The 12256-nt window shown below is 57.3% G+C and overlaps 2 protein-coding genes across 4 annotated transcripts; both read left to right on the forward strand.

Annotated features, from left to right (window-relative positions):
* Positions 1 to 183: 183 nt before the first annotated feature.
* Positions 184 to 3520, forward strand: tomm22 (translocase of outer mitochondrial membrane 22 homolog (yeast)). 2 transcript variants are annotated; one of them, XR_011191337.1, is made up of 5 exons: positions 184 to 465; positions 1116 to 1234; positions 1860 to 1977; positions 2453 to 3198; positions 3233 to 3520. XR_011191337.1 is itself a non-coding variant. In XM_006636895.3 (4 exons), the coding sequence occupies exons 1-4, from the start codon at positions 373 to 375 to the stop codon at positions 2525 to 2527; spliced, it is 405 nt and encodes a 134-aa protein (XP_006636958.1). In that variant the 5' UTR covers positions 184 to 372; the 3' UTR covers positions 2528 to 3520. The 2 variants fall into 2 exon arrangements, 1 of the variants encoding a protein (XP_006636958.1); XM_006636895.3 differs by having other exon boundaries at positions 2453 to 3520.
* A 703-nt stretch (positions 3521 to 4223) lies between these two features.
* dmc1 (DNA meiotic recombinase 1) lies at positions 4224 to 11582 on the forward strand. Of its 2 annotated transcripts, XM_069197029.1 has the most exons (14): positions 4225 to 4317; positions 5401 to 5525; positions 6135 to 6179; positions 6537 to 6683; positions 7066 to 7148; positions 7806 to 7858; positions 8330 to 8371; positions 8724 to 8796; positions 9212 to 9303; positions 9606 to 9679; positions 9869 to 9983; positions 10063 to 10123; positions 10303 to 10419; positions 11314 to 11582. In XM_069197029.1, exons 2-14 carry the CDS (start codon positions 5469 to 5471, stop codon positions 11381 to 11383), a joined length of 1029 nt encoding a protein of 342 aa, XP_069053130.1. In that variant the 5' UTR covers positions 4225 to 4317; positions 5401 to 5468; the 3' UTR covers positions 11384 to 11582. The 2 variants fall into 2 exon arrangements, with proteins under 2 accessions (XP_069053131.1, XP_069053130.1); XM_069197030.1 differs by lacking the exons at positions 8724 to 8796; positions 9212 to 9303 and having other exon boundaries at positions 4224 to 4317.
* Positions 11583 to 12256: the final 674 nt, after the last annotated feature.

A 12256-nucleotide genomic window follows, 5' to 3' on the forward strand; every position in this document is an offset into this window, starting at 1 on the left:
AATGGAGTGTCCAGAATTATTAATAATATTATTGTAGGAACTGTTTAATAAAGCAGACCCAGACAGTCTTGGGGAGACTTTCCGTCGCAAGATGGCGCTATGACTTTATGTCCCTCCCCCCACAAACGATCAACTTCCGGACACTTGTCTTGGAGGAGAGTCCTCCGCCTTCCCGTGGTGCAGCGCGGCCCGTGACCCCTGAGTGACCTCGGGCACACCGCAGAGCGAGACGCGCGGCGCGCCGGCTTCAACCTCACTCACGGCCAGGCCGGTGGAAAACGGGGAATTTCCTTCTTTTTTTTTTTGTCCGACTTTATTATTTGATCTTCCCGAACAAGCTCGACGTTACCCGCTGACACTCCGCCTGGGCGAATGGCTGGGATCGAGAAGCTGTCTCCCGCGTCGGGCCCCGTGGAGACCAGGCCGCCGGAAGACGAGATCGAGGGAGACGAGGAGGACGAGGAGGTAGCCACTCCGGACTACAGGATATGTCCACCTCTTTTCTCTCGTCCGGCGGGCGCGGTGGAGGCGGGGGCGAAACGTTGCCCCGGCAGGAGCCTCACGCTGTGAGCTGGCGCGATGCTGCCGCGGGGAGCCGGGCTCATTGAGCGTTAGCTGTGTTATCGGTGTGGCTGTCCCCCGGTCCCCCCACACACACCAGCCTGCGATGATCGCGCTGCCCCTCCGCACGGGCGGCAGGGTCTGAGGTCCGTGTCTCGGCCCTGCGGCCGCACAGTCCGGTGCTGCGACTCCTCTCCCTCCACCGCGCTGCCGAGAGGCGTGGTGGTGCCCTGATAACCCATAGAGGTTATCGATGGCGTCCTCGGGGTGAAGACCTCCTTTATTCTGTTGAAATCCCTGCGCAAGTCATCACCGCGGGGATCCAGCGCCCGGTAGTCTCTCTCGTCGATGTCCGTTTCGGTCACGGTGAAAGCGGTCATGTTATTGTTCCCGTCGAGAGATTGGGGGCGAGTCTGCGATCCCAGCCGGTTGAATTGAATTACGCATTGGGGGTGCGCCTGTGGTTCAGTCCGGGCCAGTGTTGCGGGGTGGAGGGGTGCGCTGTCTCCGGGCTGCGATGGCTCAAGTCTCTCCGGCCTCCTCCCGTTGTGCAGCTGGACGAGACCCTGGCGGAGCGGCTGTGGGGGCTGACGGAGATGTTCCCCGATGGGGTGCGCTCGGCGACGGGCGTGACTCTCGACTGCTCCCTCTCCCTGACCAAAAAGCTCTACAGGTAAGCCGGGCCGACGGCTTGCGGGCCTGGGGGGGAGGGAGGCGCGGCACCTCGGTGCAGGAGACTCGGAAGTGCCGGCGGGCTTGAGCAGAGTCCGCAGTGACAGACGAACCAGAGGACACAAGCAGGCACTAAGGGAAAGTACATTTAGAATTGAGAAGAATAATTCATACTTCCTCACACTTACATAGCACTCTTCTGTACACCCCGCTCACAGCGCTGTACAGGTCATGGGGATCCCCTCCACCCCCACCAGTGTGTACCCTCACCTGCATGATGCTCCAGTCCTCTCCCCACACACCAGCTCTCAGTGGGGAGGAGAGCAGAGTGATGGAGCCAGTTCAGAGAGGTGGGTTATTAGGAGGCCATGATTGTTAAAGGTCAGGGGGGAATTTTGGCCAGGACACTGGGGTGACACCCCTACTCTTGTCAATACATTTTTAATGACCACCGAGACTTAGTTTTACGTCTCATCAGAAGGATGGCATCTGAGTCTGAGCAGACCAACACGCATGCAGGGCCCTGTGGTCCTGGCGGCCCGGGGTTCGAATCATCAGGCCATGGCGTCTCTCTCTCTCTGCTTTGATCCCCATTAACCTTGTCTGGTGTTGATTCCCCCCCCCAGCTTCACGCGCTCGGCGCTCTGGATCGGCACCACCTCCTTCATGATCCTGGTCCTGCCCGTCGTCTTCGAGACCGAGAGGCTGCAGCTGGAGCAGCAGCAGCTGCAGCAGCAGAGACAGGTAGGGGGCGGTGCTGTGCATGCTGGGAAAGGGGGGGTGGGGCACATTGACAAAGGCCTGACAGTGAAAGGATGACACCTGGGTGGGAGGATCTGTGGCAGGGGGTCTAGAAAGGAGCCACAACATTTCTGGGCAGCTTCTTCCACTCTTTGGGCAGTTCCACTCTCCCACCACCCTTTGTGTACAGCAGTGCCTCCTGTGCTGGCTAGAGGATCTCATCCAACTTTGTCTTGAGAGAAGCCAGGGTATCGGCTTCACCAAAGCTGCTGGGCAGCTTGTTCCCCACCCCCACCACCCTCTGTGTAAAGAAGAGTCCCCTGTCCTGACTGGAGGATCTCGTCCAGCTTTGTCCTGAGAGGAACCAGGGAATTGGAATCAGGAACACGGCTGGGCGGCTTGTTCCCCACCCCCACCACCCTGTAATGTCCTGAGAGGAGGGCGGATGTGTTTCAACTGGTTTTAATTTTTTTTGCAGATCCTGCTGGGACCAAACACGGGCATGTCAGGGGGGATGCCAGGGATGATGGCTCCTGCTCCAGGCAAGATGTGACCTGGAACCCGGAACCGCGTCCGATCCTCTCCGGAGCCGAGGAGACGCGGGGCGGGGGCGGGAGGGGGGCGGCACCGGAGAGGAAGAAGACGCCCCGCCCCCTCCCTTCCCAGCAGCCCCTGCAGCGCTGCCCGATTCCCAGACTCCCCGGAGCGGCCCACAGAGACTCACCCCCCCCCTCCCGCCCACTGTGGTTTTACTGTAGTGTTTTTACACGCGGGTCGTGGGAGCGGCTGGGATCGGAGAGGCCAGGAGGAGACTGCATCACGTCCATGCGGGGCTGTGCCGTGTTCGGGCTGGCTCCGGTTCAGGACGGGCTGGGCTCTGCTGGCGATGCGTCCGTGAGCCCGGCCTGTCACCTGGGGCCCGGGGCGTCGGGCAGGACTGGGCTGAGAAATGAACCGGACTGGGCTCAGTTTTGACCAGACTGTCACCCAGCAGCTGGACAGCAGAGCCCCCGGATAACAGCGTCGGCAATGGGATACAAAACAAAGTCCAGTATAAGCTGATCGCTTCAAATGTTTGATCACCGTGAGGAAAAAACCCTCTCGTGAATCTGTAGCCCTGAGAGATCTGAAACGCGAGCGTCGGTAACGTCCTGTTCCTTCACATCACGCCTGCGCTGTCCTGTCTCCTCTCGAGGGTCTGGCTCTGTTGTCCAGGTGTCTCTGGCGCCCCCTGTTGTCAATGAGCGGGCCGCGGGAGGCGCTGGTCAAGTCCCGGCGTGAATATCCGCGCCTCTCTGACTGTCGCAGCCCCGGTGTGGACACGCCGCCCCCTGGCCAGCCCTGTTTCATACACGGTCACTGTCCCTATCCCCCCACCCCACCCCCGGCGATCTGGGGGACCCGTCTACTTCCGTGTGAAATATGGAGGGGAGGGGAGTCTGGGACTCTGCGACCGGACTCCCTTTCCCTCTTGTCCCTGGATGGGCTGCCCATGCCCATGTGTACGAGTCTGCTGTACAGGAATTAAAAAGTGGAATGTCGAAGATCTGTGAGTTCTTGGCGTTTTTTTATTTATTGTGCAGAATTGCAGCTGGCAGCGACACAATTCGAAGCTGCTACTGTAGATATCAAGCAAGTGATCTTTACACAGAGGTGGGTGGGAGCGTGGAACAAGTGGGTGAAGACCATACCGCGTCCTCTTTCAGGAAGCAGCTGGGTGAGAGGCTGGGATCAGTTTAGCTGCCAAACAGACGAGGTGGGGTGAATGGCCTCCTCCCGTTTCTACGCTGTGCTCCTGGGTGGTCGGGAGTCATTCTCGATGATGTCGCTCTCTTCTGTTCTCTGCTGGTTTGTCGGTTTTTAAAAGGAGCCGGATGACTCCATCTCCATCCAGAGCGAGAATCGGGGTGCAAACCGTTTATGTTGTATAAGCATCGGTTTTGTTGTATGTAGTGTTGGGTGCGGGCATGCTGGAATAAAAGTGTTTTAAAAAATTCTTAAGGTTTTCTTCTTAAATGTAAAAATTACCTTGCACAAAGCCTTACAAACGGACACGCGAGGTACTGCTGGGCTCCTCGTGTGTGTGTGTGGGGGGGGTAAGCTCTTTGATGGACAGCAGATCTCTCCAATCGTCGTTAGGAGTGGGCCGGCCGAGGGCGGGGGGATGTGCCCCCGGTGCCCTATCAGACCAACTGAACATACTGATTGACTGGCCGCCTGCGCCAATCAGCAAGCAGGAAAACAACAGCACGAGGGCCCGGCGGGTGAGGCGTGTCAGTCCGGCCGAAGTTCCCGCCGGTCGTCGGTCATAATTCAAAAACCTCAAATCGTCGACAACGTCTGGTAATTAAACGGCTTCATCACTTCAGCAGAGCCTGTGAGATCAAATTCGAAGAAACGTTTCTTCCTCAGGTGCTCTTACGGTTCCTTGGGAGTCTTAATTAACTTAAGAAACGGTTCACCAGGGCAAAAACATCTGACAAACGCAGGTGACTGGATATAAACTGAAGATCCAGTTTTCACGGAAATACTTTGATATTATTTTATTGAAATATTGTAGGTTCATAGCCCAATGGTACTGTACGTAATAATCACAAACATTGTATTTCGTTTCGTTAAAGTCAGGCATTGTATGCCTGGTGTGTAAGGTATTCATAGGCAGGACTTTAATTTCGTAGCCCTGCGTAAAAATCATTTCGCCGTGTGAGGAATTAACAATTTTCACTTACAGTTAGTTAATTTATTGTGTCGTGTGCCGCTTGCTGGGGTTATGTCGCGAACAAATCCGTTTCGCTACCAGTATTTTACTTAATAAATCGGCGAACTACCCTTCTCCGAGCTACAGTGGCGCAGACGTGCACTGACCCGAATTCACCGATACAGCTATGGGTCTATATTTAGTTACGTGTGATTACTTGCTTTTATTTAGTGGATGGGCTAACAAATCCTTTATACCTGTAGACAATATCGTAGGGGGGAAGGAACAAGTGAGAGGTTTATTCCCCGCTGAAAAGAGAAGAAATAAAACACAACGTTTCGGCCGTGGAGCCTTCATCACTCATACCGCAGCAAGGCTCCACAGCCGAAACGTTGTGTTTTCTTCTCTTTTCAGCGGGGAATAAACCTCTCACTCGTTCCTTTGCAGCCTACGCTGACGCAGCTCCCCACCTGAAATATTGGGAAAAATGGTAAGGGATTGCTTCTTTACAATGTGTCAGAAGTTTGCAGGGAGTGGTTTTTAAAAGGCAAGATCTGGCCTCGCGTACCAGTAACACACACTGCTCTGATGGCTATGACTGCCGACTTTTAAAAACGCTTTCCCCTCAGCGCCTCGTGAGTGTGTGGGGAGTCCTCCCGTCCTCAGGTGACTGGTAACTGTGACGGATCCCTGTTCTTTTCCCCGCCCCGCCCTGCCCGTCTCCACATTGTTGCCCCTGGTGTACGGTCCCGCCCGTCGGAGCCAGCGAAGGAGCGCCCCCCCGCAGCCTCCCGCCATGAAATCCGTCGAGGACCAGCTGCTGGAGTCGGAGTCCGGGTTCCAGGAGGATGAGGTACGGGACTCCCGGCCCGTCGGGTCCCCAGAGCCGGCCTCTGGCTGCTCCAGCTGCTGGTGTCCGGGACGAGTGGGCTCCAGGGGTTGGGACAGGACGGGACTCGCTCTGCCCCCCTCTAAAGCACAGCTCCCCGCGGGGGCCCGTGTGGCTCAGCCCGGCTCGTCCTGCCCCAGCGGGAGAAGAGAGGGCGAGACCGTGGGCGGCCCCAGCAATCCCGAGCCGGACTGTATCCGGGGGGCCGGAGTCCACAGCTGGTGCCGTGAGCTGTGAGGCGCCGAGTTCCGTGCCCCCCAGACACCTGGAGGGCTCGCCTCCGTACACAATCACGATATACAAGGGGGGTGCCTGAATCACAGCTCCCCTGTGCTGCCCCCCTTCAGGGGGTTCCTGGTTACTGCTCCGTTTGTCTCCGAGCAGCGCTCCTGGTCCCAAACAGTGTCAGGCAGACTGTCTCCAGTGAATGCACCAGTGTCGCTCCGTGCGAGGGCGACTGGGCAGTCTCTAAAATCAACGCGCCGGGGGGTCGTGCTTGCTCTAACATCTGCGCGCGATCGATGCTCACGTTTTCCTTTTGCCGTCTTTTGCTTTGTGTCCTTTGCCGTCTAGGATTCGTTCTTCCAAGATGTCGACCTCTTGCAGAAGCACGGGATCGTGAGTATTATGCAGACGTGCTCTATAGGCGGTGTACGATTCAAAACAAATGTGGTGGATGCAAACGCACTGGGGAAAAAAGGTGATTCAATCTTTATTGGGCTTTTTATACTTGAAATCCATACTGTATGTTAAAATCAGAGGATTCTTTCCAGAACACTCCAATCCATGTCTTTATTGAGCAGATTTCGATGCTTTTTCCTTTCCTGTGTCTCCGACTCACGGAGCAGCACAGAGCTCTGGGGGGATCTGGGGGGCTCTGGGTTCACAGTGTGAGGGTCATCTGAATGACCGCAGCGCGCGAGACTTTCTTTCTCTCTCTCTCTTTTTCCTCCCGCCCTTGTCCTTCGCCCCCAGAACATGGCCGACATCAAGAAGCTGAAGGCGGTGGGGATCTGCACGGTGAAGGGCATCCAGATGACCACGCGCAAGGCGCTCTGCAACGTCAAGGGCCTGTCGGAGGCCAAGGTGGACAAGATCAAGGAGGCTGCTGGGAAGATGCTGGTGAGAGCCGCGGCCAGGGGACTGATGCTCCGGACGTGGTGCCCCCTGCCCTGTGCAGACCAGAGTGCTGTGCTGGCCGCAGTGTCCAGCCCTGTGCTGACCGCAGCTCCGTGTTGTCTGCAGTGTCCGGCAAGAGCTGTGCTGACCGTGATGTCCAGCCAGGCCTGTGCTGACCAGAGGCCTGTGCTGACCGCAGTGTCCAGCCAGCCCTGTGCAGACCAGAGGCCTGTGCTGAATGCAGTGTCCAGCCAGCCCTGTGCAGACCAGAGGCCTGTGCTGAATGCAGTGTCCAGCCAGCCCTGTGCAGACCAGAGGTCTGTGCTGACCGCAGTGTCCAGCCAGCCCTGTGCTGACCGCTGCCCTGTGTGTGCATGTGTTGCAGGAGAAGGGTTTCGTGACGGCCTACCAGTACAGTGAGAAGAGGAAGCAGGTGTTCCACATCAGCACCGGCAGCGCGGAGTTTGAGTTAAGAGCGGAGTGGGGTCACCCCTCGCGCCCCCACACTCTCACAGGCATCCCCTTGCTCCCCGCTTTCCAGCCTCTGCGTTCATTTCGGTTTTTCATCAGCAGCAGGGAGTGAGAGGTCTTCCCATTGTAGTTGTATTTAATTCAAGCACAGAACAGGGGAAAAGAGGTGTACATGCTGTACAGATCCTATGCCAGATCGCTTTTTCCATTTTAATGTGTAATTATTTCAAACTGCGCCCCCTACCCTGCACTTACCCTGCCTGTGCAAATCCTGTGCAGAGCGGAGTGCTGTGCTATCCATGGTGTCCAGCCAGCCTTGTACAGACTGGAGCTCTGGACTGACCAGAGCCCTGTACTGACCAGAGCCCTGTGTGGACCGGAGCTCTGTACTGACCAGAGCTTGTACAGACCGGAGCTCTGTACTGACCAGAGCTTGTACAGACCGGAGCTCTGTACTGACCAGAGCCCTGTGCGGACCGGAGCTCTGTACTGACCAGAGCCCTGTGCGGACCGGAGCTCTGTACTGACCAGAGCCCTGTGCGGACCGGAGCTCTGTACTGACCAGAGCCCTGTGCGCACCGGAGCTCCATACAGGAACCGACAGGAACGCGTCGGTCTTGTCCTCTCACTGCCCTCCTCTCTCTGTCCTTGCAGCAAGCTGCTGGGGGGAGGGATAGAGAGCATGGCCATCACTGAGGCCTTCGGGGGTGAGTCGGCCGGCGGGCTCCCTGGGGTCCATACCGCGCAGTCGGGGCTCAGACTGCACCGCAGAAGGTCATCCAGCCAGACTGTACAGCTCTCGCACTCTACCTGCTGCCTGCCATGATATGTTGCCTTTATGATTGATGTCCAGAGCTTTAATGCTGTGAAACAGCCATGGCCTGAAGATATAATACAGTGAAAGAAGCTGTAATGTTGTAACTGAGCCCAGAATACAGTGACTGAGCCAGGAATACAGTGATAGATGTTATAATACAGTGAACTGAGCCACAGCTGAACATGATTTATGCAAAACAAGACAGTGTTAAGCCGTAGTGCTGTAAGAGAAGGTGAATTATGTGAAATAGCTGTTGAAGCTGTGATACACAGATGTACAGTATGATGATACAGTGACGGGCCCCAGCGCCCTTTACTCTGTATCCGGTTGGAGTTTCCCTTGTTGGATTGTGTTTTTACAGAATTCCGGACGGGAAAGACGCAGCTCTCCCACACTCTGTGCGGTGAGTACTGTCGCTGCAGGAGTGGTCAAGGAGGGATAAACTCCTTTCATCTACACGCCTACATGAGGGCAGTCGTGATCCGTGTTAAAATGTAAAAAACTCCTTTGAACCACAAGGGGTTTTTCCATTTCAATCGAGAACTGAAAATCAATCTGGGTATTGTAATAATATTGAAATTCGATTGTTTTTTAGTCTTTCGTGTGGCTGGAATCTGTTTTTTTTGTAAAGATGTTTCTGTTTGTGACGATAAAAACGGAAGAAATGTTACAAAGCGGCCGTGTTCGGTGCCGCGTCGCGCCGCGCTCTGAGTCTTTCCCGTCACTGTCGTCTGCGCTCGGACTCGTTCCCGCAGTGACGGCGCAGCTCCCGGGAGAGGACGGATACTCCGGAGGGAAAGTCATCTTCATCGACACGGAGAACACCTTGTATCCTTCCGGGCTCCTGCCAGCCCTGACCGCGAGGGCGAGTTCTGGGGTACTGTGTGCGGTTCTGGTCGGCGTGTCACGGGTGGCTCAGTCGTTAGCATCGCTGCCGCACAGTACTGGGGCCCTGGGTTCGGTTCTGGAGGAGTTCTGTCTGTGAGGAGTTCTCCCTGTGTTCACGGTGGTGTCCAGCAGGTGCTCTGGTTTCCTTCCAGAGTCCAAAGACATCTTAATAGGTTAATTGACTATTGGGAAAACTGGCCCTGGTGTGTGTGTGTGTCCTGTGATGGGCAGGCGTTCAGGGTGTGGCCCGCCTGGCGTGTGTTTCCCAGTCCTGTCCTGGGAGTGTCGTGTGTTTCCCAGTCCTGTCCGGGAACAGCCTTGCCTGTTGAGCTCCTTAGCCCGAGGGCGCTGCCAGCCGGCCAGACAGACTGAGGGACATCGCCGACAGGTTCAATGTGGACCACGACGCCGTGCTGGACAACGTGCTGTACGCTCGGGCCTACACCAGTAAGGGCCGTCCCAGAGCCTGGGTCTAGACGATAACTTTTTAACTCTTAACCCACGCACACCTGGGGCTGTCACGCTGACCTGTTTTAGGCTCAGATGTAGCAGCATTGTCTTGTAAAAAAGTGCACTTCCAGTCGTTCGCCTTCAGGGTGCAGAATAACAGCAGACAGCAGATCGCTTTCTGGCGCCAGTTAGCCCTGGTGACTGAGGGCCCAGCGGGAACGCAGGGGTACCCCGGGTCCAGGACCGGGCTGCGTTTCGGGGGGCCGGCGAGTGTCTTGACGTGTGCCCCCCGTTCACAGGTGAGCACCAGATGGAGCTGCTGGACTTCGTGGCGGCCAAGTTCCACGAGGAGGGCGGCGTCTTCAAGCTGCTGGTGAGACGACCTGCCCCCTCCCTCTCGCCCCTTTCACGAAATCCCTTTTATTTTTAACCTGAAGCCTTCAAACCTTCGTGTCTGAGGAGCGGGGCTCTTCGGGGCTGGAAGACGCCGCCGCGGGGCGGGGCGAGGTCCGTGTGTCCCCTGGTCGCGGCTCTCGCTCGTTTGCTCTCTCTCCCCCCGCAGATCGTGGACTCCATCATGGCGCTGTTCCGGGTGGACTTCTCCGGCCGCGGCGAGCTGGCCGAGAGGCAGCAGAAGCTGGCGCAGATGCTCTCCCGGCTCCAGAAGATCTCCGAAGGTGCGCCCCTCGCTCGCCCGCGCTCGGGGAACCCGGGGCCTGAACCTGCGTTTAATCTATCGTGTTTGCTCTGTGTCAGAGTACAACGTGGCCGTGTTCGTGACCAATCAGATGACGGCGGACCCCGGCGCCGGCATGACGTGAGTAGACTGGAGAGGGACGCTGTCTCACCCGGCTGAGTCACTGGAGTCCTGCAGGAGGTCCCCGAGTGAGCGTGGGACGGGCAGGGCAGGGGGACTCTTCCCACTCACCCCTGTGCCTCTGACTCGTGTGACTCGCGGCCGCCGCTCTGATTGGGGGGCTGCTGTGTCCGTCTCAGGTTCCAGGCAGATCCGAAGAAGCCGATTGGCGGGCACATCCTGGCGCACGCCTCCACGACGCGCATCAGCCTCAGGAAGGGGAGGGGCGAGATGCGCATCGCTAAGATCTACGACAGGTACGACGAGGCAGCGTGCCGGGACAGCGCAGGAAAATACCGGTGCAGGGGTCCCCAGTCCCAGTCCTGGGGGGACAGTGTGTCTACAGCAGGGGTCCCCAGTCCCAGTCCTGGGGGGACAGTGTGTCTACAGCAGGGCTCCCCAGTCCCAGTCCTGGGGGGGCAGTGTGTCTACACCAGGGGTCCCCAGTCCCAGTCCTGGGGGAGCTAGTGTGTCTACACCAGGGGTCCCCAGTCCCAGTTCTGGGGGGACAGTGTGTCTACACCAGGGGTCCCCAGTCCCAGTTCTGGGGAGACAGTGTGTCTACACCAGGGGTCCCCAGTCCCGGTCCTGGGGGGACAGTGTGTCTACACCAGGGGTCCCCAGTCTTGCTCCTGGGGGGACAGTGTGTCTACACCAGGGGTCCCCAGTCTTGCTCCTGGGGGAGCAGTGTGTCTACACCAGGGGTCCCCAGTCTTGCTCCTGGGGGAGCAGTGTGTCTACACCAGGGGTCCCCAGTCCCAGTTCTGGGGGGACAGTGTGTCTACACCAGGGGTCCCCAGTCTTGCTCCTGGGGGGGACAGTGCGTCAACACCAGGGGTCCCCAGTCCCGGTCCTGGGGGGACTGCAGATTTTCAGTTCAGCTGGGCTGGTAACAGCACAAAGCAGCTTGTTATCAGCTTGATTGGACCCATTAAACAGCTCCTCACAGCTCTTCAGGAAACCCAGGAGACACACTGGCCAGCCGGGACTGGGGACCCCCGCACTACACCAACACACGGGAACCCCACCCCCCTCCCCGAATTCCACAGGCCCCCCGCGGCTTCGAAAACGTCGCTGTCGCTAATCTCTCCTCGGCCGCCGGCGGTCCCAGAGCCGGGCAGTAACGGGCGCTCTCCCGTCTCGTTCCCTAGCCCCGATTTGCCAGAGAACGAGGCCACGTTCTCCATCACTCCGGGCGGGGTGGCAGACGCCAAGGAGTGAAGGAGCCACTGGGAGGGAGAGGAAGGAGGAGGGGGGCGCAGGGGGACCCCCATCCCGAGGGCTGTCAGTGGAGTGACGAGACAGACGCTGTTCCCTGTGTTCGTGGGCACCAGCGAGCCCTCGCTTCCGAAGCCTGATTGATCTGTGTGTTTCTGAAGCGCAGATTGTTCGCCAGGAGAATAAAATGGTTTATACCGTCGGTGCACCTGTGTTCAGTGGAGGGACAGACAGGGGACGGGATGTCATCTGTTTTTATTATTTCGACAGGGAGGAAAACTTGTTCCCTTTTGGTGCCGTTTGTGAAATAACTCCCTGTCTCTGCCGTTCTGAACTAATTCGGTATGGAAGCTGTTGAGGGCAGAGAACACATTAACTGTTGCCTACACAGCGGGTCTAATCATTGAACTGTGGGGCTCTGATATCCCTCACCCGGGTCCAAAGAGTCTTACAGCTACGTGCACCTGTAGAAAGCTGCACGTTTTGAGTTACCAACTGTGAAAGAAACATCCCATGTGTGTCTTAAGTGAGGAAATAATTACGTTAATTGTTAAACTGGCTGCTCAGGTCGGACCGCAAACCAACCTGGGACTGTGTGGTGGCTCTGTGGCTCAGGATCTGCCGTTGCCGGTTCAAATCCCACGGCCGGCAGAGGAATCCTACTCTGTTGGGCCCCCGAGCAAGGCCCTCAACCCCAGCTGCTCCAGGGGTGCTGTATAAATGGCTGACCCTGCGCTCTGACCCCCAGCTTCTCTCCCCGTCTGTGTGTCTCATGGAGAGCAAGCTGGGGTCTGCGAAAATTCGTAATCCACAAGACAAATTCCTAATCCAAGAAATTGTACATGGCTAATAAAGTGATCTGATCTGATCTTCTCT

Source organism: Lepisosteus oculatus, chromosome 12 (assembly GCF_040954835.1).
Source record: "Lepisosteus oculatus isolate fLepOcu1 chromosome 12, fLepOcu1.hap2, whole genome shotgun sequence".
Taxonomy (NCBI): Eukaryota; Metazoa; Chordata; class Actinopteri; order Semionotiformes; family Lepisosteidae; genus Lepisosteus; species Lepisosteus oculatus.

What these genes read in the sequence shown, in the direction of transcription:
- dmc1 (XM_069197029.1), top strand. Translation starts at nt 5,469, where the DNA reads ATGAAATCCGTCGAGGACCAGCTGCTGGAGTCGGAGTCCGGGTTCCAG. An exon ending in CATCACTGAGGCCTTCGGGG is followed by an intron (nt 7,859 to 8,329) that starts GTGAGTCGGCCG and finishes GTGTTTTTACAG; the next exon opens with AATTCCGGACGGGAAAGACG. An exon ending in ATCGACACGGAGAACACCTT is followed by an intron (nt 8,797 to 9,211) that starts GTATCCTTCCGG and finishes GGGCGCTGCCAG; the next exon opens with CCGGCCAGACAGACTGAGGG.
- tomm22 (XM_006636895.3), top strand. Translation starts at nt 373, where the DNA reads ATGGCTGGGATCGAGAAGCTGTCTCCCGCGTCGGGCCCCGTGGAGACC. An exon ending in GAGACGAGGAGGACGAGGAG is followed by an intron (nt 466 to 1,115) that starts GTAGCCACTCCG and finishes CCCGTTGTGCAG; the next exon opens with CTGGACGAGACCCTGGCGGA. An exon ending in AGCTGCAGCAGCAGAGACAG is followed by an intron (nt 1,978 to 2,452) that starts GTAGGGGGCGGT and finishes TTTTTTTTGCAG; the next exon opens with ATCCTGCTGGGACCAAACAC.